This window comes from Anolis sagrei, chromosome 6 (assembly GCF_037176765.1).
Source record: "Anolis sagrei isolate rAnoSag1 chromosome 6, rAnoSag1.mat, whole genome shotgun sequence".
Classification (NCBI taxonomy): domain Eukaryota; kingdom Metazoa; phylum Chordata; class Lepidosauria; order Squamata; family Dactyloidae; genus Anolis; species Anolis sagrei.
Window position 1 is genome coordinate 17,815,018 of NC_090026.1, and position 26,527 is coordinate 17,841,544.

Sequence of the window (26,527 nt, forward strand, 5' to 3'; positions counted from 1 at the left end):
AGGAACACATTTCAAGAGTTCAAAATTCTTCTTCCATGTACTGATTTTTAAGGTTATTCTTATCAGTTTCCACAAGTTGAAAAACACCCTGGCCATATTTATTTATTTATCATGTCAGACACGAACTGAGAATACAGCAATAATATATAGAAAAACCACAAACAAACTTGGCATTATACTAAATTTCCTTTGACCAGAAGCTGGCCATTTCGAGTGCCTCTGGTGTCGCTGTAAGAAGATCCTCCATTGTGAATATGGCAGGGCTTGGACTGCATTGTAGTAAGTGGTCTGTGATTTGCTCTTCTCCACACTCACATGTCGTGGATTCCACTTTGTAGCTGCATTTCTTAAGATTGACTCTGCATGTCATGGTACCAGAGCGCAGTCAGTTCAGCACCTTCCAAGTTGTCCAGTCTTCTGTGTGCATACAGAACAGAATCCAGAATATCAAGGCAGAAAACCCCCACAATATCTGCTTTGAACTAGGTTATCTGAGTCCACACTGTAATACATTCCAGTTCAAAGCAGATGTGGGTTTTTATTCAGCTGTATGGAAGGCGCCCCAGATATATGTACTTTATTATTATTATTATTATTATTATTAACTTTATTTATACCCCGCAAAATCTCCCGAAGGACTCGATGCGGCTTACAATGGCCAAGGCCGCAACAAACAACAACATACAAATATAACAGTAAAACTCATAAGCAAATAATAAAACATTAAGCAAAGACAATAAAACACTAAAAACAATGACACATGATGCATTTAAAATCTAAAATCTACTTAATGCACAATATTCAAAGTAATAAAATAAAAATAAAGTATGTCTTAAGCCTCTTCTACACTGCCATATAATCCAAATGATCAAAGCAGATAATCCACATTATATCAGTCTACACTGCCATATAACCCAGTTCAAAACAGATAATCTGGATTTTATATGGCAGTGTAGAATAGGCTCAAGACTTCATCACACAGAATGCCTAATTATGGGCCAAAGCAGCTAAGGCTGTTGGGACTTGAAGTACAAAACCCCTGGAAGACTAGTTTGAGAATCACCTGAGTTGTTAAGAACCTAAATCCCTGTGCTAAATGGGCAGAAAAGGCTGTTAGGAATTGTGGGAGTTGAAGTCCAAAACACCCGGAGGGCCCATGCCTGTTCTAGTGCCCGCTAAACTCAGTCTGCTAAGTGTTTTGGACTTCAACTCCCAGAAACCCAGATCATTGGCCAAGGCAGCTGAGCTTTCTGGGAGCTGAAGTAAAAAAACAAAAACTTGGAAGAGGAGTTGGGGCATCACTGTCGTAGATTCGCTCTTAGTTTATTTATTTATTTATTTATGACATTTATATGTCGCCCTTCTTACCCCGAAGGGGACTTAGAGTGGCTTACAACATATATATATATACATACAATATATTATATTATTAGCATAGTACAATATCAGTATTATATATTACCATATTGTACTATACCATTATATTGTAATATTAGTAATATTACATGTAATATAAAATATATAATTATAATATTGTATTATTATTAGTAGTATTATATTGTATTACATTATAATATTATAAATACTATATGTATATACATTATATTATATTACATTACATTATTAGTAAAGCACAGGAGACAGGATTCTGCCTTGGTTAGACCACACCTGGAATATTGTGTCCCGTTCTGGGCACCACAATTGAAGAGAGATATTGACAGGCTGTAGTGTGTCCAGAGGAGGGCAACTAAAATGATCAGGGGTCTGGAGAACAAGCCCTATGAGGAGCGGCTTAAAGTGCTGGGCATGTTTAGCCTGCAAAAGAGAAGGCTAAGAGGAGACATGATGAAGGCCATGTATAAATATGTGAGAGGAAGTCTTAGAGCCGCCGCAAACTAGCGTCTTGGGAGAGCAAACTGTGCCAGCATGACCGATGACGTCGAAGACTCCGCCTCTTTCTCCGCCTATTTCTCCGCGGCCGCGTGGTTTTCCCTTTGCTAGGGCAGCGATGCGAGCGTACTCTCGCTGTTGACAGAATTCAACAGGCAGAGCAGTCACACTAGCAAGAGAGAGAGGATAAAAAATGGACGACTGCGTTAACGACGAAAAAGTTGAAAAAGAAATTATAGAATTTTATCAATGTAAGTAAATTACATGATTTATAGATGCCGTATTAAAAATAAAATAGTATAAACGTTGTATATAAATAGTTTTTGGCTGGTAACCCCTCCAAGCCGAAAACTATCCATGTTTTGGCACGTTCTTCCCGTGCTGTTTCGGAACGAAAACAGACCGATTAATATTATAGGTTATTCAGATCTAGCAATAAAAATGATTAAAAATCATACTTATAAAAAGCAATAGATCAAAAGACTATCATTGTGCAGAGGTAACAATGTGGGAACAAAGTGTCTTGTGAAGTTGTTCTATCCAGAGATAAATCATTTAAAAATATTAGATTTTCACAAAATTCGATGGAAATAAGTTTTCTATTAATAATATATTCAGTGAGAGTTAATAAAATCTTTGTTCTACATCCAATCCACATCTGTGGAATCCAAGTCATGTGGACTATTACAAAAAGAACAGGAGGGATTCCACATTGACAGTGTTAAGAGACCTTTTAGCTCCTGAACATGGTATCAACATCACTTGCAAGTAGACTATGGATATGTATGATGTAGTAGGCTATAATCTGTTCCATCATATCCCAATTATCAAAGTGAAAATAACAACTTGAACATTACCATTATAATTTACAGCAAACAAGATTCTTAGTAAAAAAAAATTAAAAATATGAAGGATTCATACAAGAGGGAACTGTCAAAGCTGCAAAAATCAAACTTGTCTGGAGTGGGCACCAATAATGTGCACAAAATCAGATTTCCGTACTTCAAGGAGGTGGATTTCCTTAGGGACTCCATGCAGGCAGATGAAAGTGAGGATACCATCAACCTCAGCATCTCCCTTTAAAATGTAAGTGTGAACATATAGGCTACATAACTGTATGGTGTGATGGTGGTAACACTATAGTTGCTTACCCAGAACACTGATTGTCTCTTTGGACCGGTTATGGATGATTTGATGTACAAATATCACATTCTAACATGTGCATTAGCCATGTACACCACAACATGTCTAATGCAGTGCTGGTATTGATTTCAGGACAAGTGTAGTCAACCCATAGTTACAGAAGAAAGAGAGGACTTGACGTGCACTGAAGCAAGTGAGTTCCAAGAGTTATCTTTTACCATAATGCAAAGCACAGAGCCAAATACCCCATCATGTAGCCATGACACAATGAACTCAGTAAGTAATTCAGTAACGCCAACAAACAGTCAGTGGTCAAGTCCTCATCCGAGGGATGATGGAGTTACAGTCGACAGACAGGAGAATAAAAGAAAGCAACAGAAGACATCGCTTGTGTCATCTCCCTCTCTTCAGTCCGAGCTATATAAGAAGGCTGTGGACTACCTGGCAAACAAGCCAAGCAACACCCCAACATGTGTAGAACAAAATTTCGGTAACCACGTTGCTCTCAGCTTAATGAATATTAGTGAAGACTTGTGGGAAGAAGCAAAATATGAAATACAGGGTATCTTGTTGACATATTACAAACAGTCAAGGACCAATAAGCAATAAATTAGCATTTTGTTGGCAATAAAGTAGACTACTGTAACATGTTATGTTTAATAAAGGTTTGTTTTATTATCAATATGTACAGTTACATTAAAAATATATAAAATAACTGTTACACAAAACGATGTTGCCAGTACACCACACCAACATCAGATGTAAAAAATGCTTTAAAATTCTCCCTCACAGCTTTGGCCTCTGTGCTGTAATAATTGGAGTAGGTGGTGGCTACTTGTGGAAGATGCAGATCTGTTCCAGGCTGTATAGGAATCTCAGTCCTCCAGGCACCAGGCAAAGTGGTTCCAGTTTCCACATCTTCTCTGTCCACATAATTGACTGGCCATGATTCTGTGCTTTCATGGCTCCTTAAAAAGTTGTGAAGTGCACAACCAGCAAGTACTAATGTGCGCACTTTGTCTGGCTGTAGCAGGATGGGATTTAGAAATACTCTTAATCTATTAGCAAAACTTCCAAAAGCTGTCTCCACAACTTGGCGGCCACGTGAAATTCTTTAGAAGAAAATAATCAAAAGATACGTTAAATACAACTATTACTATATCAATTTTCCAAGGTCAAAGGTTTCCTTATTATACTATTTCACTGGTATAATGCTGCAAGATACAACTGCATTACCCACTGAATGCTTACCTGTAATTGCATATCCGTTCTTCCAGAGTCAAATCATTTCCCCCGTACGATTTGAGGATATATGGTTTTAATCCAAAAGCGTTATCTGCTAAGAAGACGTATGGAGTGGGTATGTCTTGACCTGGAAGTGGATGGGCTGGGGGCATGTCAAGAGCGTTAACATCTATAAGCTCTTTTAAATTACATTTCTTCCACACACCTCCATCGCTGATCCTTCCTTGTGTGCCAACATCAATATATCTAGAAAATCAAAATGAAGAACATGCTTTAAGCCCTTGGTATAATTAAATTAATTCTTACCTACTGCACTTCAACGTACCGAAATTTATAATTAGCATCCACAACTGCTAAAAGGACAATAGATTCTATTCCTTTATAATTGTGGTAATGGGAACCACTGTTGATCGGCTTCCTTATCACAATATGTTTTCCATCAATGGCCCCCAAACAATGTGGCACATTCCACTGATCTAGAAATTGCTTGGAAACAGCTCTCCAATGCTCTTTTGATGTTGGCACTTCAAATGTGTACTTCAAGAATTCATAAAGAGCTGCACATGTTTCCAAGATGATATATGATACGGTTCTTTCGCCAATTCGAAACTCCCGCGATAAGTCTCTGAATGTATTTCCTGTGGCTAGATACCGGAGCGTAATGGTGAGCCTCTCAGCTGCAGATATTGGCTCCCCAAACTTTGTCTTTTGCTTCTGAATTCGGGGGGAGATTTCGTGCAAAAGATGGTCAAACTGTTCTTCTGTTACACGCAGCCACCTCCTAGAAATAATCATGCAATTTGTTAATTAGATTTGTGCAGTTAGTACATTTAAGGGCATCAAACTCCCTACGTCCTGTTAATTGCAACGTACTTGTATGAAGTTGGATCCTCGCCTCTCAACTCCTGATTTAAATTTAAGAAGGCTCCTTTTTCTGCTCGCCTTTTTCTCCATCTTCTGGTAGGCCCCCGCTTTCTACGCCGTTTGTTTTCCTCTTCTTTTTCCTGCGACGCTAATATAATGGCACACACTGCATAATCCGTTATATCTTCACAATCACCCATTATTTTCGTCTAATAAAAAATACACGATAGAATTACTGATCTGACAGCACGTCTACTCAAAGGAAAGAACACAATGACACGGCTTCACATAGATCGTAGTTTGCGGCTACTTCAGGCAACATTGTTTCTCTAGCAAAACTGGCTTGTAGCCTCGGGGGGGGGGGGAGGCGGGGCTTTGGAGCGAGCTCGAGCACAAGCTCGCTCCCGCTGCCTGTAGTTTGCAACGGGTCATAGAGAGGAGGGAGCAAGCTTGTTTACTGCTGCCCTAGAGACTAGGACGCGGGACAATGGCTTCAAACTACAAGAAAGGAGATTCCATCTGAACATGAGGAACAACTTCCTGACTGTGAGAGGTGTTCAGCAGTGGAACTCTCTGCCTCTGAGTACAGTGGAGGCTCCATCTTTGGAAGCTTTTAAACAGAGGCCGGATGACCATCTGTCAGGGGTGCTTTGAATGCAATATTCCTGCTTCTTGGCAGAATGGGGTTGGACTGGATGGCCCAGGAGGTCTCTTCCAACTTTAGGATTCTATAAGGAACTGTCTTCTGCCCCCTGCCCCTCTCTCTTCACTCTGGGCAAGAGCAGCATTTGATGGGGGGGGGGGGGGCTCCCAAGCGATGACATAGGCAGGAGACACGATGGAACTGATCTTCTGGCTGTTAACGTCAGCCAGGCAGCTTGTACATTTTTTTTGTGTCAGGAGCGACTTGAGAAACTGCAAGTCGCTTCTGGTGTGAGAGAATCAGCCGTCTGCAAGGACTTTGCCCAGGGGACGCCTGGATGTTTTTATATTTTACCATCGGGTTGTTGTAGGTTTTTTCAGGCTTTATGGCCATGTTCTAGAGGCATTCTCTCCTGACGTTTCGCCTGCATCTATGGCAAGCATCCAGAGCAAGCATCCAATTGTTGATCTGGTTTGCGGATAACTAGGACATCTAGAAAAGGCAGTCTTCCTTCATTTTCTTTTTCCATAGTGAACTGGATATTTGGGTGGATGCTGTTAAGATGTTCCAGGAACCTGTTGAGTTCTTCTTCTCCATGGCTCCAAATGGTGAAAGTGTCCTAGTCTAGATGTCCTAGTCATCCATAAACCAGATCAACAATTCGGTCACACCGTTTACAGAAAACCCACACACACAGATAGATATCTACATAAAAACTCCAACCATCACCCAAGTCAAAAAAGAAGCACCATTAAACCCTTGGCAGACCATGCAAAAGGAATCTGCGAAGCCCACCTCCTCCAAGATGAACTGAACCACCTCACCTGGGCTCTCCAGGCCAATGGATACTCCACCTCAGACATCAGAAGAGCTGCAAGACCAAGAACAAGCCACGAGAGTAAAGATGAAGATCCACCCAGAGGAAAAGTGTTCCTGTCATACATCAAGGGAACCACTGACCGCATAGGGAGGCTGATGAGGAAACACAACATACAAACAATCTACAAACCCACCAAGAAAATCCAACAAATGCTCCGTTCAGCAAAGGACAAGAGGGATCCTCTCACCTCTGCAGGAGTCTACCGTATACCATGCAGCTGTGGACAAGTCTACATAGGGACCACCAAACGCAGCGCCCAGACACGCATCAAGGAACATGAAAGGCACTGCAGACTACTTCAACCAGAGAAATCAGCCATAGCAGAGCACCTGATGAACCAGCCTGGACACAGCATATTATTTGAGAACACAGAAATGCTGGACCACTCCAACAACCACCATGTCAGACTACACAGAGAAGCCACTGAAATCCACAAACATGTGGACAATTTCAACACAAAGGAAGAAACCATGAAAATGAACAAAATCTGGCTACCAGTATTAAAAAATTCTAAAATTGCAACAGCAAAAACAGCAGAGAGAAAAACAGGCAGGGACATCTAATCACCCTTCAAGAAGAGTTTGCTCCAGGCACAGTCAGCCCATTGCATGCTAATCAAGGTGGGCAGTTGAAAGATTCACACCTAGCCCAACTTACAAAAGCCCTTTGTCCCACCCTGGTCATTCCACAGATATATAAACCCCTTTTTCCCCAGGTCCAGCAGACCTCACTACCTCTGAGGATGCTTGCCATAGATGCAGGCGAAACGTCAGGAGAGAATGCCTCTAGAACATGGCCATATAGCCCGAAAAAACCCACAAGAACTGAGTGATTCCAGCCATGAAAGCCTTCCACAATACTTTGACAATACATATTTTACCATCCGTGGTATGTCAGCTTCAGTGGGAGCTGGAGCTGACAGAGGGAGCTCATCCGTCCTCTCCCCAGATTCGAACCTTTTCAGTCCTGCCGGCACTTTAGACATTAGCAAAGCACTGACTGACTACAGAGGAACCACGTGACCCAGGAGGAGGCGGAGCAAGACCAAAGGAGCGCAAAGGAGCCTGGGAAGCGGCGTCCGCGGAGGCCTCTGGGGCGCGAGGGAGGGGGAAGGGAAGGGGAGGGGAGGGAGGCTGGTTTCCGGTTCCGGCCGGGCCTGTGCGAGTTGCAGCCTGGCGGTGGGCCCTCCGCCCGGACCCGCGAGGGAGCAGGGAAGGGTTCAGGGGGGCTCCCCTCACACCGACCGTGCCACGGCGGGACCAGCCCTGTTTGGGGCGCGGAGGAGGCTGGGGCAGCGCCACACGCCGGTGAGTGCCGCCCAGAGCCGAGAGGGTCCGCTCCCCGGAGGAAGGCCCTCGCGCCATACTGTCCTCTGAGCCAAGCCTCTCTTTTCCTCCCTTGCAAACCTCTCTCAATCTCCTGAAGCCCCCTCCTCCTCATCTCCCCCCGCGAGATTCTCTGCTTCGGCCTCATCCTCTTTTTCAACATCCCATCTTACGTCAACATCAGACAACCTACATTCAATCTTTCTCATCCACTTGCATATTCTCCCCCTTTTAAATCTGCATAACCCGCCCCCTATTTTGATTTTTTAAGCATAGATTGCTGTTATGTCTCTCTCTCCCCCCCCCTCCCCATTGTAAAGACTCCCTTCTCTCCCTCCCACTTTGTAGATCCGCATTTTCTTAAGGTGCATCCCCTTCCACACAGCTCTATATTCCAGAATATCAAGGTAGAAAATCCCACATTATGGGATGTAGTGACAAAAAAAAAAAGCCAATGGGTTTTTGGCCTGTATCAATAGGCGCATAGTGTCTAGATCAGCATCCAACCCCTCTGTTGCGCCAGCTCCATTGGCTACCAATTTGCTACTGGGCACAATTCAAAGTGCTGGCGTTGGCCTATAAAGCCCTAAAACCAGTGTTTCTCAACCTGGGGGTCGGGACCCCTGTGGGGGTCGCAAGGGGGTGTTAGAGGGGTCGCCAAAGACCATCAGAATAGTATTTTCTGTTGGTCATGGGGGTTCTGTGTGGAATGCTTGGTCCAATTCTGTCGTTGGTGGGGTTCAGAATGCTATTTCATTGTGGGTGAACTATAAATCCCAACAACTACAACTCCCAAATGGCAAGGTCTATTTTCTCCAAACTCTACCAGTGTTCACATTTGGGCATATTGAGTATTTGTGCCAAGTTTGATCCAGATCCATCATTGCTTGAGTCCACAGTGTTCTCTGGATGTAGGTGAACTACAACTCCAAAAACTGAAGATCAATGTCCACCAGACCTTCCCAGTATTTTCTCTTGGTCATGGGAATTCTGTGTGTCAAGTTTGATTCAATTCCATCGTTGGTGGAGTTCAAAAGGCTCTTTGATTGTAGGTGAACTAAAATCCCAGCAACTCCAGCATTACCAAATGACAAAATCAATCACCCCCAACCCCACCAGTATTCAAATTTGGGCATATAGGGTATTTGTGCCAAATTTGGTCCAGTGATTAAAAAAACACCCTGCATATCAGATATTTACATTACAATTCATAAGAGTAGCAAAATTACAGTTATGAAGTGGCAATAAAAATAACTTTATGATTGTGGGTCACCACAACATGAAGACCTATACTAAGGGGTCGTGACATTAGGAAGGTTGAGAACCACTGCCCTAAACGGTTCTGGCCCAAGTTACCTATCCGATCGCATCTCCGCCTACGAACCCACAGGGAGATCCTGCTCTCGATCCCACCTGCAACACAGGCACAGTTCGCGGGGACAAGAGACAGGGCCTTCTCGGTGGTGGCCCCTCGGCTGTGGAACGCCCTTCCCACGGACATTAGATCGGCTCCCTCACTAATGGTATTTCAGAGAAAAGTGAAAACCTGGTTATTTGAACAGGCGTTTGAATAGGCAGTGCAATGAATTATAGGAAACAGAACAACGGATGACGAGTTTGGATCATGATTCTAGTTACGAGACACCAATGAGTGTTTATTGATGTTAATTGCTTAGTCTGCTATTGTGTTAATTGTTTTTAAATACCTTGTTTGATGTTAGCTTTGAATTGTTGCTTCTACTGTTGTTAACCGCTGTGAGTCACCTAAGGGCTGAGAATAGCGGTATACAAATGAAGTAAGTAAATAAATAAATAATAAATAAATCAGTGGTTCTCAACCTGGGGTCCCCAGATGTTTCTGGCCTTCAACTCCCAGAAATCCTAACAGCTGGTAAACTGGCTGGGATTTCTGGGAGTTGTAGGCCAAAAACATCTGGGGATCCCAGGTTGGGAACCACTGGTCTAGATCCAGAGAAGTCATGCTACCCCTCTATTCCGTCTTGGTTAGACCAAATGTGGAATACTGTGTCCAATTCTGGGCACCGCAATTGAAGAAAGATATTGACAAGCTGGAATTTGTCTATAGGAGGGCGGATAAAATGATCAAGGGTCTGGAGAACAAGCCCTATGAGGAGTGGGTCAAGGAGCTGGACATGTTTAGCCTGAACAAGAGAAGGCTGAGAGGAGATATGAAAGCCATGTATAAATATGTGAGATGAAGTCACAAGAAGGAGGGAGCAAGCTTGTTTTCTGCTTCCCTGGAGACTAGGATGCGGAACAATGGCTTCAAACTACAAGAAAAGAGATTGAACATGAGGAAGAACTTTCTGATTGTGAGAGCCGTTCAGCAGTGGAACTCTGCCCCGGAGTGTGGTGGAGGCTCCTTCTTTGGAAGCTTTTAAGCAGAGGCTGGATAGCCATCTGTCAGGGGTGGTTTGAATGCAATATTCCTGCTTCTTGGCAGAGGGTTGGCAGGGGGTGGAAGAGGCCCATGAGGCCTCTTCCACCTCCAGGATTCGGAACTGTAATATATGACAGTGTGGGATTTTCTGCCTTTATATTCTGGGATATAGGGCTGTGTGGAAGGGCCCTACACTAGGCATGGCCAAACTTCAACCCTCCAGGTGTTTTGGACTTCAGTTCCCACAATTCCTAACAGCCTTCCGAAGTTTGCCCAGGCCTGATCAGCATCGTGGAGTTAATGCAATTTTGACATGGTTCAGAGCAGTTGCAGTTTTGCAAGGTCTTTCAACTTCCCTGCCAAAGATTGCAGGGGCCTCACCAAACTACAAATCCCATGATTCCACAGCTTTGGGCCATGGCAAACTGCATTAATCTTACAGTGCAGATGTACCCCACCCCCGAAACCATAATAATAATAAAAATAATAGTAATTACTACTTTATTTTTATACCCCACCTCCATCTCCCCAAAGGGACTCGGGGCAGCTTACATGGGGCCAAGACCCATCCCACGACCCTTCTACAGAGCCCTGTATCCCAGAATATCAAGGCAGAAAATCCCACACCATCTGCTTTGAACTGGGGTGTCTCAGAAAACCCCACATTATCTACTTTGAACTGGAATATATGACAGTGTTGGATTTTCTGCCTTGATATTTTGGGATATAGGGCTGTGTGGAAGGGCCCTACACTAGGCGTGGGCAAACTTTGACCCTCCAGGTGTTTTGGACTTCAGTCCCACAATTCCTAATAGCCTTCCGAAGTTTGCCCAGGCCTGATCAACACCATGGAGTTAATGCAGTTTTGACATAACTCAGGGCAGTTGCAGTTTTACAAGGTATTTCAACTTCTATGCCAATGAGTGCAGGGGCCTCACCAAACTGCAAATCCCATGAGTTCATAGCATTAGGCCACGGTAAACTACATTAATCTTACAGTGCAGGTGTTCACCCCCATCCCCCGAAAACCATCCCAAGGCCCTTCCACACAGCCCTGTATCCCAGAATATCAAGGCAGAAAATCCCACAATGCCTGCTTTGAACTGGGTTATCTGAGTCCACACTCAGATAATGTGGGATATCCTGTATTCATATCCTGGGATACAGGACTGTGTGGAAGGGCCCCCAGTCTGTATTATTCCCTAAACTAGATCTTTCCAAACATGTCATGTTGGTGACGCACTTTTTAGACATGCATCATTTTGCGACACATTCAGTTTTACAAGTAAGCTGGAGATTAACTCTTTATAAGAGATACAGACACAGAGATAAATTGTAATAATGGAATTTATGGAGATCCGACATCACTCATGAATATCTATATAAATAAAAATGTAATGTTCGTTTGTGGGATTAACATAACTCAAAAACCACTGGACGAATTGACACCAAATTTGGACACAATACACCTGTCAGGCCAACAAGTGACCATCACTCACAAAAGCACTGAAAAACACAGTGGAAGGGGCTTAAACAGGCAAAAAAATTAAAATACATTACAACGCATGTGCAAAACCATATATATATGCAAATACACATATACACAAATATATACACACACAAAACACATATACACAGACTAGGCCACAGCAATGCATGGCAGGGGACAGCTTGTGTGTGTGTGTGTGTGTGTGTGTATGTATTATATGAGATGTATTGCTTATTTCAAGACTCAGGGTTTTCTTGCTACATTCATGCAACACACCAGCGTACTGCAGCCAATACACTGTTTGGAAAGCTCTACTCTAAACATTCCCTGGGCTAGAACTTAGCCACTCTGGCCCCTTCCACACAGCTGAATAAAATCCCACATTTTCTGTTTTGAAGTGGAATATATGGCAGTGTGGACTCAGATATTCCAATTCAAAACAGATATTGTAGGATTTTCTGCCTTGATATTCTGGGTTATATGGCTGTGTGGAAGGATCCCTAGTTTTTCCACAAAATTTGCAACCTAGTTACTGATTGCAGAACAGTGTAGTGGTTCTATCACATTCAATTTTCCTAATTTTTAGGAAATAACAGTTTGATTGTTAGTTCCAACTAGAGTTAGAATCAATGATTGAAGGGTAAGGGCCCTTCCACACAGTCCTAAATCCCAGAATATCAAGGCAGAAATTCCCATAATATCTCAGATAACTGGGTTATCTGAGTCCACACTCAGACAATGTGGGGTTTTCTGCCTTGATATTCTGGGATATAGGGTTGTGTGGAAGGGCCCTGAGTCTACAGTTGTGTACATACTATTAATTCAGTACCTTTATACTAGTTGGGACTAAGCCTTCAACGTAACCCATAGGAAGCTGCCTTGTATTGAGTCACACAAATTGACTTTTTCCTCAGTCCTGTCTCTGTAGGCTTAGGACCTGGACTTCTTCCATGCATGGCCTGTGTGCGTGATGTATTTCCTGTTTCTATGCCCTTTACTTCCTCTTGAGGAAAATTACAAGAAAACATGTTACTCAGAAGGCTACCCAACCTTCACTTTCTCTCTGTTCCTATCTGCTACTGGCTGACATCTCTTTTTACAAGAATCCCAAGATCCACCATTCCTTTGTATTCCTTTGTATCAGTATTTGGAATATCCACATTTTCACCATCTCTTTTTTCATTTTGCCAATTTGAAGCCCAGCTCTGTCACAAATAGCACCCCAAATAAGGCTGTTCCCATTCATATTTTAGCTAATGCTATGATATGCTGCTGCTCCTTTCTCCCATTTTATGCTCAGGGTTATGCATATTTCTAAGCTTATCTTCCATAATTATACAATTGGTCTCATGCAGCGGCTCTGAAGGGTGTCAGACATAATCATTCTTTGCCTTGGTAGCTCTGATCCTTCTGTAACAGCAGACTATGAAACTTTGCACTAAAATCCCCTCTGACAGGCATATCCTCATGCATTTATAAATGTGTTGCACAGATTCCTGCAGCTCGAGCCTCTAGGGTTTAAGCAGAAAATTCTGTGTGTGCATTTTATTTTGGCTCACTCTGCTCTGCTAGTCATGAGGAAGATAGATAAGGAACTGTACATAGTATTGTACTTTTTCCCACTGAAAAATTTGCCCCATCAATTCTCTGGTGATTCATGAATGGATATTACTACTTGCTGGATAGTCTTGTTCCCTGATATGCATGCCTTTATCTGAGAGTACAGATCCTCTTCCCCTGCATTCCTGTCCCCACTCCAAAATTCTGATATTTTTACATTCCTGCAACATGGCTTTATTGCCCTTGTTATGTGCTTTTAATTCACCTTTATATAGTAAATTTGTGATCAGGACTGCCAAATAATTATAGGGTCAGTGTAGACCCATATAATGCAATTTGAACTGCATTGATGCAGCCTGTGCATGTGTATATTGGTATCTCTGGCACTTCTTAAAGGTGCCCTGTCTGTGTAGAGCTTTCTGGAAATTCCTAGCCATAAAAGAGGTGAGAAAATTGGCTGTCTGCAAGGACGTTGCCCAGGGGACGCCTGGATGTTTAGAGGCTTTACCATCCTTGTAGGAGGCTTCTCTCATGTCCCCCCATGAGGAGCTGGAGCTGATAGAGGGAGCTCATCTGCGCTCTCCTTGGATTCGAACCTGCGACCTGTTGGTCTTCAGTCCTGCCGGCACAGGGGTTGAACTCACTGCACCACTGGGGGCTCCATAATTAAACAGTTAAAAATGATTAACACTAAGTAATAATAAAATGAGTACATTCTTAGTTGCTGAGTTAGGCCAATTTTCTTGCAGATCTTGAATAATTTGGCCATTGTGATGGATGGAATGAAAGATATAATGAAAATCTCTTTACCCTGATCTTGCCTGGGACTGTGTGGAGGAAGAGGCTTGTAGCTTTAAATGTTTATTTATATCACCTTTCCCCCTCAAGATTGAGACCCAAAGTGGCTCACACTTAACAAGCAATACCTTTAGAATGGTTTTACATGTAAATATTAAAACAGAATTAAACTGGTACAATTATTAAAACAATTCTCTACTATGGACCAGGCTGAACCTTTGTGAATCTGCCTTTTTTTTAGTCTTGCCAAGGCCTTCAAATGAGCCTTCATTAAAAACTGGACAAGACTTTTGTTTGGTGGGCAGCAGTGAAGCAAATACTATGCTTTTTGTGTAGTTGTTCAGCTACCTTGATTACATTTTCAGTAATAGGCGGAGGACTGGAAAAGGATACAGCTTCAAGGCACATGATGCAGCAACCTTGCCAGGAAGCCTAGGTCCAGTCAGTGATTGAATGAAAGTTCTTTTGGAGATCCCTTCATTCCTGGTGTATGACTTAAGAGAGTATTGTTGAAAAGATGTCAGCGCATAAATACAATGAATTAGTAACATTTATGCACATGAATTCAGCTAATCAAGATGTTTGGGAAATCTGTGGTCTTCTACTTGTTCTTGGAACTACACTTTCAATCATTTCTGACCATTGAGAATTGTTCCTTCTTCCTGGTTTAAGGCATTGTGGTCACATACCATATACGTCCTCCTTTTCCAGGAACCTTAGAGACAAAAACAATGCTGCTTTGCCTGAGTTTCTTCAAAGCTGCCCAGCCCTTGTATTCTAGCTGTATCCCAACACAACCCTTGATCAATTTCCATCATTACTCATCTTATTAAATTGGGCAGGAGCCAGACAAACCTTGGCCACACATTTTCTGGAAAATTCTTGTACTTTCCAAGCATTTCAATAGGAACACAACAGAGTTGTAGAGGATCTCAGTGCTGAGTATAGTTCACAGTGCTGCCTTGGCTTTCATCTAATAATTTCAATATCTATAGCTTTACATTAAAGATAGGGATACAGTGATCTTCTGAGTATGACTAGATCCAGGGATGATGGAAGCTCTAGTCCTACAGTATCAGGAAGGCTATAGGTTCCACCTTCTTTACACACTACCTCTCTAAGACTTCTCTAGAGTCCATGTTGACTTCACTAATGTGGAAAACAGAGCTTGGCAACATTACTCTTTTAGACTACAGCTTCCAGATCCTTTCAGCCAATAGCCATGCTGGCTGGAGATTTCTAAGCTGTGGTGGAAGTTTTCTTAAGGGGCTGCTTCTGATGTCTTTGAATTTTCTAATGTTAGAAAAAAATAGATAAGGCTTTCCTGCTTAGCATGAACAAGGAGCAGTTGGCTTGCTGTCTCAGAGCCCTCAAGCATTAGCCAACCATAAACATGTAAGAAAGATATAAGCTAGCTGTCCCTCCATTGCTTCCCACTATAGCAGTGGTTCTTAACCTGTGGGTCCCCAGATGTTTTGGCCTTCAGCTCCAGAAATTCTAACAACTGATAAACTAGCTGGGATTTCTGGGAGTTGTAGGCCAAAACTCCCGGGGACTCACAGGTTGAGAATCACTGCTCTATAGTCTGGGACTAAAATTATACTGCCATAGAACATGGAAACAAAGAGTTTTGTGATGCTGATTTTTTTTATTTTGGCATTAGCCCTTGCACATACTATAGATGCCTACATACTTCCAAGGAAGAGGATTACAGTCCACAAAAGTTTGTGCGAGATAATATGTCAATCTTTGAAGTTTCATTAGACTTTGGGGTTTTTTTTCTGCAATAAACATCATGGCTATATACCTGGAAATTTTACATACTGGTCCAGAAGCTACTGTGGCTGGTGGTTTGCCAACGCTTACTAATATGGCAAACAGGACAGGTTTGCAAGTTACAGCAAAACAGTGAAAGGAAATGTGCAGTTGGCTGTGCCTCCTTGTATAGTCTTCATGTTGCAATTCTAAAGTACACCACCTACTACTCCAAATATTTGGACTGTAATTTCCATGGATATCAGCCAGCATGGCCAATGGGCAGAATTGATGAAAGTTGTAGCCAAAAATGCCTGAGTTTTGCCAGCTAACATTCTCTCAATGAGCTATATGCAAAGAAATTATAGATATGTGTTGTCAAAGGCTTTCATGATCGGAATCACTGGGTTGTTGTGAGTTTTCCAGACTGTATGGCCATGTTCCAGAAGTATTCTGTCTTGACGTTTCACCCACAGCTATGGCAGGCATCCTCAGACGTTGTGAGGTCTGTTGGAAACTGGGCAGTTGGAGTTTATATATCTGTGAAATGTCCAGAGTGAGAGAAAAACTCTTGCCTGCTGGAAGCAATTGTGAAAGTTGCAATTGGCTTCCTTGATTAGTATTTAATGGCCTTGCAGCTTCAAAGCCTGGCTGCTTCCTGCCTGGGGGAATCTGATGAATCAGCCTGATGAACCAACCTGGACACAGCACATTATTTGAGAACACAGAAATGCTGGACCACTCTTAACAACCACCATGTCAGACTACATAGAGAAGCCATTGAAATCCACAAGCTTGTGGACAGTTTCAACAGAAAGGAGGAAACCATGAAAATGAACAAAATCTGGCTACTAGTATTAAAAAAACAGTATATAAAGTATATACAGTATTAGGACAGTATATAAAGACCAACACTCAGATAACAGGGAATTTAAGACAGGAAACAATTAGGGCCAACTTAACACCTCCCAACTAAGGATTCCCCCAAGCAGGAAGTAGACAGGCTTTGAAGCTGCAAGGCCATTCAGAGCTAATCAAGGTAATCAATTGCAGCATTTACACATGCCTCAAACAGACAAGAATTCTTTCTCCCATCCTGGCCATTCCACAGATATATAAACCTCACTTGCCTAGTTTCCAATATACCTCACAAGCTCTGAGGATGCCTGCCATAGATGTGGGTGAAATGTCAGGAGAGAATGCTTCTGGAACATGGCTATACAGCCCAGAAAACTCACAGCAACCCAAATTATCCTGAAATACAATTCTTGCAAATTATGAAAAGAGTGGAATGCAACCAGAGTTCACAGCAAAGGCCCCATAGGAATTCTAGTATGTGCCTAAGTTTAAAACTGTGCAATAGCTATTATCTTTCTGTGTATCCAATCAAGACAGAATGCCATCCTACAAAATGAAATAATTGCAACCAGATTAATTCACATAAGTGACACCAGCTTCAGAATCCAGTGTTTTGGGTGCATTCATCTGGGATAAATGGAACACAGAATAATTTTGATTTTAATAAAACAGCTAGTCTGTGACAAAAAAGAAAACACAGGACTGGAATGAATGAGAAATATATCATACTTCCTTAAAGTAGATCCCTTCATACACAATCTTTAGCTTTGTTTTCAGGTTAGCCTAGGTCAAGATATATAGGTCTGCATCATTTTATAATGGCCCCATAAGGTCAGTTAGAACAACTTTATTGAGGCAATTCAGGAAGTTTTATAAGTGAATACAGAGTTAAACTGGAGTGTTCTCTGTTTGTACGCAACATCCCATTAGATTATTTAGTTACATTAATATCACCAAGACCATGATGCTACAAGGAGTGCTGCTTTGCAGAGTAGATTATTTTATATGAGCAAATTATGGGGGAACTGTATGAAGTGCCAAGCATGGTCTTCTGAATTGTCAGAAATGAACCTGGTCTCCAATTGCTTGTACTAATTTAGTGGGAACCCCTCTTAAATCTCTTCATCGTATCCATGCCTAGAACCTATAAATCTCTGTAGAATGAGTCCTGTGAATTAACGGTCCCCAATTAGTATAGAACCAATGCAAATCTTTTCTGACAGTTATATAAAATGAAGGGTCTGTCGTTTAGTGGTAGAGCCAAATGCTTTTCATGAACAAGGTCCCATTGTCAAACTGAGATATTTCTTGTTAAAGGTCTGAGTTAGCAACTCTGCTAGATACAGAAATAAGATGTCAGTTTAAAGCAAGTACTGAATTACTTTACATAGCACATAGTTAAACTATGAGGTTTAATACCATAAGTGATTTACATCAACTTGAAAAAAATGTAGGAAATGATTATATAAATTCATGGAAGATGACAGTCAGTTCCCACTAGCTATTTCAGGAAAATCTTAACTCTGCTTCTGGCATTTTAATTTCATACTGATGTTAATTAATTTAAAACCACCCAATTTTGTGGATAGAATAGAGATGTGAATACATTTTCCCTTTATGAGATGGCAAAAAACTGCAAGTATTCTATTTGCCAGTCTGATTCTTTATCTCATTCTTGCAATAAAACATCAGTGTCTAATCCTAAGGCTATAAACATGAGAAATCAGGTGTTCAGCAAGAATGCAACCAGAAATTCTTACCCTTTCTTAAGCATAAAAAGGTAAAGGTTTCTCCTTGACATTAAGTGTAATCGTGTCCAACTGTGGTGTGTGGTGCTCATCTCCATTTCTAAGCCATAGAGCCAGCATTGTCCATAGACACCTCCAAGGTGGCCATCATGACTGCATGGAGCACCGTTACCTTCCCACCAAAGCAGTACCTATTGAACGACTCACATTTGCATGTTTTTGAACTGCTAGGTTGGCAGAAGCTGGGGCTAACAGTGGGAGCTCACCCCGCTCCCCAGATTTGAATCGCCAACATTTCGGTCAGCAAGTTCAGCAGCTCCGTGCTTTAACCCACTGTGCCACTTGGGGCTCTTTCTTAAGCAAAGCAGATACAAATGCTGATGCACTTGACATATGTGGGGTACATACATTCCTCTCCTGTTTCTCCCCTTTCTCTAGGCAGTGCCCCCTCCTGGGCGGAGATGGAAGCCAATGCAGCAAGCGACGAGGGTGTGCATTTCCAGAGCTACCCCTTCGACTTCTTGGAGTTCCTGAACCACCAACGCTTTGAACCTATGGAGGCCTACAACCACGAGCACGCCAAAGCAGTCGCTGCCCTTCCCTGCCCACAGCCACAGTACGACTACACCCAGCAGACAACAGCTGCCCCACCAGCCCACTTTGACCGTGTGCCCACAGCCCTCGGCACATCAAAGCCCAAAGTCGAAGGCCCATCACCTTCTTCCTCCACAACTGTTTCATCGGCTAACATCCAAGTCAAGAAATCTGAACCAGGGGGCCCTGCACCGGCTCCTCAGCAGCAGCCGCAGCAGCAACAACAACAGCCACCTTACAGCACTCCAGCAGTGGTGCCTGCAACCAGCCAGCCTCTCTTTGATAGCACAGCGGCTGCAGCTGCTGCCGCTGCAGCTTACAACACTCCTCAGTGGGGCATTGTGGATCTGTCTGGTCATCAGCACCTCTTCAGCAGCCTGAAACGTGGGCAGGCTCCAACTCCAGCCACTTCTGCTGGTGTGGTAACTGCTGACAGCCAGGCAGGCAAGGACGACAAGAACTACTTCCGACGCTTAAAATATTTCATCGACCGGCGCTTCCCTTGTGGAGTGTGCCAAAAATCATTCAAGCAGTCATCTCACTTAGTGCAACATATGTTAGTGCACACGGGGGAGCGGCCCTATGAGTGTACCACCTGTGGGCGCACCTACAACCACATTTCCAGCCTCATCCGACACCGCCGCTGCCACAAGGACACTGAGGATGCTACAGCAACTGCCAGTGTCGCTGATGCTAATGTGGTAGCAGCGGCAGCTGCAGCAGCGGCTGTAGTGGCTGCCAATGCAGCTGCTGCTCCAGGTGCTGAGGGAACCACCCAGCCTCCTGCCCAAGGCAGCAACCCTCAAGTGGTACCGGCGCCTACTGCAGGGACAGCGGTATCTGCTCTCAGTGCTGCCATAGCTCAGGCTGAAGGCCCCTTCACCTGCTCTCTTTGCTGGAAGGTGTTCAAAAAGCCAAGCCACCTGCACCAGCATCAGATCATCCACACAGGCGAAAAGCCATTCTCATGCTCTGTGTGCCAGAAGAGCTTCAACCGACGGGAGAGCTTGAAACGACATGTGCGGACCCATTCAGACTTGTTGCGAGTGCAGTGTGGCGTCTGCGGCAAGGAATTCCGGGATGCTTCCTACCTGCTAAAGCACCAAGCAACCCATGCACCTCCTGGTACCTTACCACCACGTCCGGAGTATAAGTGTGATATCTGTGGCAAGGGCTATGTGGCTCCTCAGAATCTACTGCGCCATCGGCAGCTACAACATGAAGGAGCCCAGCTGCCCAAGGATGGCACTGGTGCCCTGTCCTACCTGCCTCCAGGGGCCTATCTCCTGCCACAAGACCCACAGGCAACAAGTTCTGATGGTGACACCAAACCGACATCGTATGGACTTCTCGGTGCTCACCCATTGCTGGTGGGGACAGCAGCAGGCAAGAATTTCTGTTGTGGGATCTGTGGCCGAGGCTTTGGGCGCCGAGAGACACTCAAGCGGCATGAAAGGATCCACACAGGTGAGAAGCCTCACCAGTGCGCTGTGTGCGGGAAGCGCTTCCGTGAATCTTTCCACCTCAGCAAGCACCATGTGGTGCACACACGTGAGAGACCCTACAAGTGTGAGATATGTGGAAAGGTTTTTGGTTACCCACAGAGCTTAACCCGTCACAAACAAATCCACCGGCTGCAGCTGCCTTGCTCTTTGCCACCTATGGGGCCCTCCTTGACACCCATGGGGCCATCGCTACCTCCACCTCCTGAGGGGCTAACGTATGGCTGCTCTGACTGTGGGGAGCGCTTTCCTGACCTCTTTCATGTCATGAGCCACAAAGAAGTCCATGTGGCTGAGAAGCCGTACCCTTGTGATGTCTGCGGCAAGTGTTTCGGCTTCATCGAGAACCTCATGTGGCACAAGCTGGTCCACCAGGCCGCTCCTGAGCGGCTCCTGCCACCAGATGAAACCACAGCTGCGGTAGCCCCTCTGGAGAATGGGATGGCCAGTGGCGACAACTTGACATCTTTTGAGGATCACCATCCCACTTTGCCAAGCGGTGAGCGCTTTTCATGCTCCATTTGCGGCCAAACCTTCAAGCATTTCCTAGGTCTTGTGACCCATAAGTATGTGCACCTGGTGCGACGCACATTGGCCTGTTCAGTCTGCGGACAGAGTTTTGCAGGAGCCTATGATCTGCTGCTGCATCGCCGTACTCACCTGCAGAAGCGCCATTTCTCTTGCCCAGTCTGTGGCAAACGTTTCTGGGAAGCTGCCCTCCTCATGCGCCATCAACGTTGCCACACAGAGGAGCGCCCCTACCGCTGCACAGTCTGCGGGCGTGGCTTCCTACGTTCGTGGTACCTACGTCAACATAAAGTGGTGCACACTGGCGAGCGGGCCTACAAGTGTGCCCTCTGCAACAAGCGGTTTGCCCAGTCGTCCAGCTTGGCTGAACATCAGCGCCTTCATGTCGTTGCTCGGCCCCAGCGTTGCCCCACTTGCGGCAAGACCTTCCGCTATCGCAGCAACCTTCTGGAGCACCAGCGAGTGCACTTGGGCGAGAAGGTCTACCGTTGCGACCGTTGCTCCAAGAGTTTCTTCTACCTGTCATCCATATTACGTCACCAACGTTCCCACGATGCAAAGCGCGAGTTACGATGTGGGGCCTGCCTCAAGCTCTTCAAAGATCCCAAGTATTTCAGCAAACATCTCCAGGCCCACCAAGGTGGACGCCCGTTCAAGTGCAGCACCTGCGGAGAAGCCTTCTCCAATACCTATGGGCTCAAGAAGCACCGCCACATTCACAAGATGGAGCGCTTTGCTGCTATGGGTGCTCACAAGGAACAACAACCCTAGGGTTGGGGTGATAGCAAGAGAAATGGGCAGTCCTTACTCTGGTACTTTAAGGTGAGAGATGAAGCTAGTTCCTGGCTGTTGTGAGCCATGAGAACAGCAGGTTTCCAAATATAATAGGCAAGATGGCAGTGCTTGTTGGCAGAGATAGAGAAGACACAAAATCACGAGGCCATGAGCATAACAAGCCATGTACCAGAGATTGAATGCAAGTGAGGCTTTAATTGCAAAAGGTAGCTATCTGGTAACAACAAATGCATATTATCCTGTCCTCCCCTGGATTTCCTAGCCTAAGTGTGGAGGGAAAGATAGTTGACAAGTGGCTACCAAACTTGTATACAGTGTTGGGAATGAAAGATTTCGGCTTTTTTCTTCCTTGTCATCAATCAAAATCAAACTATGGAAAAGTTGTATTGGAATCACACCATTTCTGTAGGAAGATATTGAAATGGAGCAGAAGCCACCCCGAATTCCCCCTTGCAAGAAGAAATGGTGTTTCCTGCCCACCTTTTCCCCCTTGAATGGAATACTAAGAGCAGATTCACACATTGGAAACAGGACTGGAAAGGACATGGGATAGTTCTTCAAGAATGCTCACCCCACTTTTCTGCAAATCTCGCCACTTGCTCTATGCCAGACAAGCCTTGCTTATTTTCTGGGGAGGAAATGTGTTAATTTGTGTGCTTTCTTCACATTTATAAAGACAGTAGATTAGTTGTTATCTTTAAAGACCTTGGGAATCAGTGGGAGGTGGCTGCTAACTGAATACAGTTTAACCCATGATCAGAATCGCAAATTAGAGGAGTCTTCTGAAATTATGTTCTGGCATATGGTGCAGTAGATGCCTTTGCGCCATCAAATCATTACTTACCTTTCTGTCTCCCAAGGCAGTGCAGGTTCACAGTGCAACTAAATGGAGGATCAGAACATGAATTCTTCTTCAAATAAAAAAGAAAGAAAAAACCCTTCTCTGCTCAGAGAGCAAGCAATCATGGAAATCTGGTTCCAGCCTTACTTTCTTGCTGCCATGCCAGCTTTCCACATAGAGGGAGTATTAAATGTGGGAAAACATTCCAAGATGCCATTCTCCCATACACATTCTAAATTAGTACACTCCCAGGAGGATTGCACCATATGCGTTCTGAATTGGCCCTCAGAAGGTAGTCAGGAAGTACAAAAGTACATCACTTGTCAACCAACTTGGGTTTGTGCATGGTGTCTCTCTTACGTGTCTCAGAATGCTAGTGTTCTTGCATAATCCAGAACATTTTGACACCTTGCATACATAAGCCTCCATCAATTTATGCATATCATTTCTTAAGCTAGAAGTGGATCGGGTCTGTGAAGGGAGCTATGGTTGGGTAGTCACCCATCTCCAGGCCATTCCCACTTGGTCATGTTATTGCTGTCTCTTTCCTGTGTTGTGAAGATGAGAGAAGTGAAAGGGAACACAAATGGTGATTCCTTAGGCCAGGCCTGTATGTTGCATTGGCTGCCTAGCACACCTAGCAGGTATTCCATAGATTGAGCCATAAGCTCATTCCTCTTCCATACAAGACATGCAATACACTTACATTAGACTCCGTGCTGGTTGACTTAGTCTGAGGCTGAAATTTCCCATGGTAGCATTCTCATCTACAGTCTTGTCTTGAGACCTTCCACCACAATCTCTCCAAATGGAAAGGTAGTGGATGGATACAGTATAGGCAAAAGATACTTGTAAACTCCCAGTCTTCATCCTGTGCATCTCCTCTTTGTATCCCTTCATCAGGTTTCAGAGGATACTTTGCAAATCTAAAGAGGCAGGAGTGAAGGTGGCAACCAAAGAGTTCTGGAGCTGTTCTCTCTTGTGGACACAATGAAGCTGATTGCACCACCACAAAATGGTGATTGAAGTTGTTCTTCTGCAGAAAGCTGTACTATTCAAGTTTTGTTGTTTATCCATTTCAGCAAGGGCAGAGTATGCTAACTTCTTTCAGGTGGCAGTACCAAAGGTGCCTCCCTATTATTCCTGATCTAGCGTCCCTTTGGTTCCTGCCTTGGTGAGAGCCAGCCAAGGATATAAGAACCCAAAGATGCATTTTGAATCCAATGTGTTTGTCCATCTACTCCAGTGCCTGGAAGAAGAGAGAAAGGGGGGTGGCTGTTGCCAAAGCTGTAGGGTGAATTGTGGGAGAGAAAATTGTGATAGATATGGACAATAGGTCAGGGTATTCTTTAGAAGAAACCTTGCAGAATTGAGTGATACAAAAGTAAACCGGCTAGATACATAATGAACCGAGTGAATAACAGAAAGGAGATGGGAAGCCTTCTAGTCTTCATTAAACCACAATTCCCACATTTGGTCAATTCAAGGACAATTCATTTTGCCCTTATTGAGTCAAACCCAGTTAAACTAGTATCTCTGATCAGCGGAAATATTACTATTTGCTGTTTCCAAAAGTGGCTGATAATGGGATGTTCCTTTTCTTATACGTTGATATAAAAATGTAAAGACCTGAACATGTTGCTGAAATTCAGTGGAACCTTCCTATAGTGGTGGCTGTACCTTTGGCTGCCTTATACAGAAGCTGATACTTTTTCTGTATCGAATATTCTTTCCCTCACTTGGTATTTGCCAGTAGAGCTAAGTCTGATATTAGATTCCTTTTGCCCTTTATGAATACAGCATATCTTGATTATACAACCTGCTTTGTAGTTTCATCTACCTTTACATTTAGTTGAACATTGCACAGAAACCTCACTGAAAACTCAGAGCATCAGAACTGGTTATTAGTTCCTACACAAAAGTTTATGATTTGCTTATACTATCCACCTTTTGGGGAGAAAATGTGCTCACGACTAACCCATTATATGGTGTGTTTATTGAATTGTTTAATTGTACCTTCCCAAATGGGCAATGAAACATAAGAGAACCGAGAACATAGATGACTGAAGAGAAAAAATAGGTTTCAAAACAACCTAAAGTGTGGGGGACACATTGTGTGGCTATGACTCTATAATGACTGTTTCAATTGCAAAATTGATGTCCAACCAGGCCTTGTCAAAATGATAGCCTGCTTCCTGAAGATATGAAATGTGGTATGACTTTCCTAGTTTGTTTTGGTTTTTAATTTCTCTGACTTCACTTTAAAAAAAAAAACATGAATTAGTAACTATCACCTTTAACTTACTTTCCTTTATTCAGAATCAGGATATTTGGCAAGTGGCAAAACATGATTCTTCTCATCCATAAATAATATTGAATAAATACTTGCAGATGCTGTGAGTTGAGAGTATAAATGGCTATCCTTTTTAGTAAAATATATAATGGAAGTGAGAAGGCATAGTGTTTACTAGCAAGGGCTTGTCTGACCATTAATACTTATTGGAGCACAGCTGTTTACATGAAGTCTGTATCCACTCTTTTTTCTAGGAGCAGTTTAGTTTATGAAACTATACTCTTCTGTGTTGGTTGGGCGTTGCTAGATGGATTGATGTGAGATTACTATGAACTCAAATAACATATCATCCTCATATGAAAAATATTGGAAACGAAGCGAATTAGGGTACTCCTTCCCATATATCTGATGAAGTCTAGCAGATTTGAGACTAAGAGGTAATGGAAGGAAGCATTATTTAACCTGAACTCTGGAAGGGATATGAAGAGGATACTGTAAGTGGGTTGAAAAGTTGGTGTGGATTTTACTTCTGGTTGGAGAATTCTTTGGAAGACCACTTGGTTTGGAAATTGCAGTCAGGCACTAACAACCATCCTTCCCACTACACTACTTTGGTTTCTATATTCATGGTTAGTTTCTCAGCCCTGAAGTGTGCATGACTGCAGTGGTGGCTGTCCCACCGGTCCTCATCAATCCCAAATGCCTTTTTTTGCTGTGTACTGTGACTATGTACAGGGTGGGAATGATACTACATCCTTTTCTAGCATCAGGACTTTTTCAGATGCCTCGAGATGCACAGCCATTTTCTGAGGATTGCTTCAAACTAAGGATTCTCTGGTTTTGACTGCGACTGATTTTTTGCCTCGATTCACCTTCTCCCAAACTGGAGATCGGCATGGTTTGAGAGAGGACTCAAACATCCTCAGACCAGTGACCATTGTATAACCTTTGAATGAAGAGTCGTGTCACTAATAGGACCCAACCCATTGCAATCATGTTAGCAAATGACTTTTTGTATTAATATAGATATATACATACATTTATATATAAATACTTCTTTTCTAACTACCCTTTCCTCCCATTGGCCATAGAGTGCAGGATGTGCAGTTCTTTTGGTGCCAAGATTCAAGTTCCTACAATAATGTGTACTAAACTATGTATAGGACCCTGTCATTGTCCATGCAGCTGATGGGCCTGGACCGATAACCTGTCCCCCCTCCACTTCGTTGTACCCCTCGGGGATTGTACAGCGTGTGTGTTTTCTCAATCGGGTGGGGGAATGGGAATGTGTTTGTGTTTTAAACCAACCAATTGTTTTAAAAGTGTCTGATTTATGATGTACAGACTAAACAAACATTAAAAAGAGGAAAAAGAA

The 26,527-nt window shown here is 43.5% G+C and overlaps 2 protein-coding genes and 1 long non-coding RNA gene across 4 annotated transcripts; 2 read left to right on the forward strand and 1 right to left on the reverse strand.

The window, feature by feature from the left end:
• Positions 1 to 2,817: 2,817 nt before the first annotated feature.
• LOC137097349 (uncharacterized) lies at positions 2,818 to 3,715 on the forward strand. The gene is made up of 2 exons (XR_010910127.1): positions 2,818 to 2,976; positions 3,166 to 3,715. It is a non-coding gene; the product is annotated as an uncharacterized lncRNA (long non-coding RNA).
• LOC132777828 (uncharacterized) lies at positions 3,684 to 7,714 on the reverse strand. Of its 2 annotated transcripts, none has more exons than XM_067469855.1 (5): positions 7,546 to 7,714; positions 5,152 to 5,351; positions 4,931 to 5,059; positions 4,285 to 4,524; positions 3,684 to 4,145 (listed from the first exon to the last, which is right to left on the reverse strand). In XM_067469855.1, exons 1-5 carry the CDS (start codon positions 7,648 to 7,650, stop codon positions 3,752 to 3,754), a joined length of 1,068 nt encoding a protein of 355 aa, XP_067325956.1. In that variant the 5' UTR covers positions 7,651 to 7,714; the 3' UTR covers positions 3,684 to 3,751. The 2 variants fall into 2 exon arrangements, with proteins under 2 accessions (XP_067325956.1, XP_067325955.1); XM_067469854.1 differs by having other exon boundaries at positions 4,604 to 5,059.
• Positions 7,715 to 7,798: 84 nt separating this feature from the next.
• ZNF865 (zinc finger protein 865) lies at positions 7,799 to 26,527 on the forward strand. The gene is made up of 2 exons (XM_060780298.2): positions 7,799 to 7,972; positions 19,038 to 26,527. The coding sequence occupies exon 2, from the start codon at positions 19,061 to 19,063 to the stop codon at positions 21,992 to 21,994; it is 2,934 nt and encodes a 977-aa protein (XP_060636281.2). The 5' UTR covers positions 7,799 to 7,972; positions 19,038 to 19,060; the 3' UTR covers positions 21,995 to 26,527.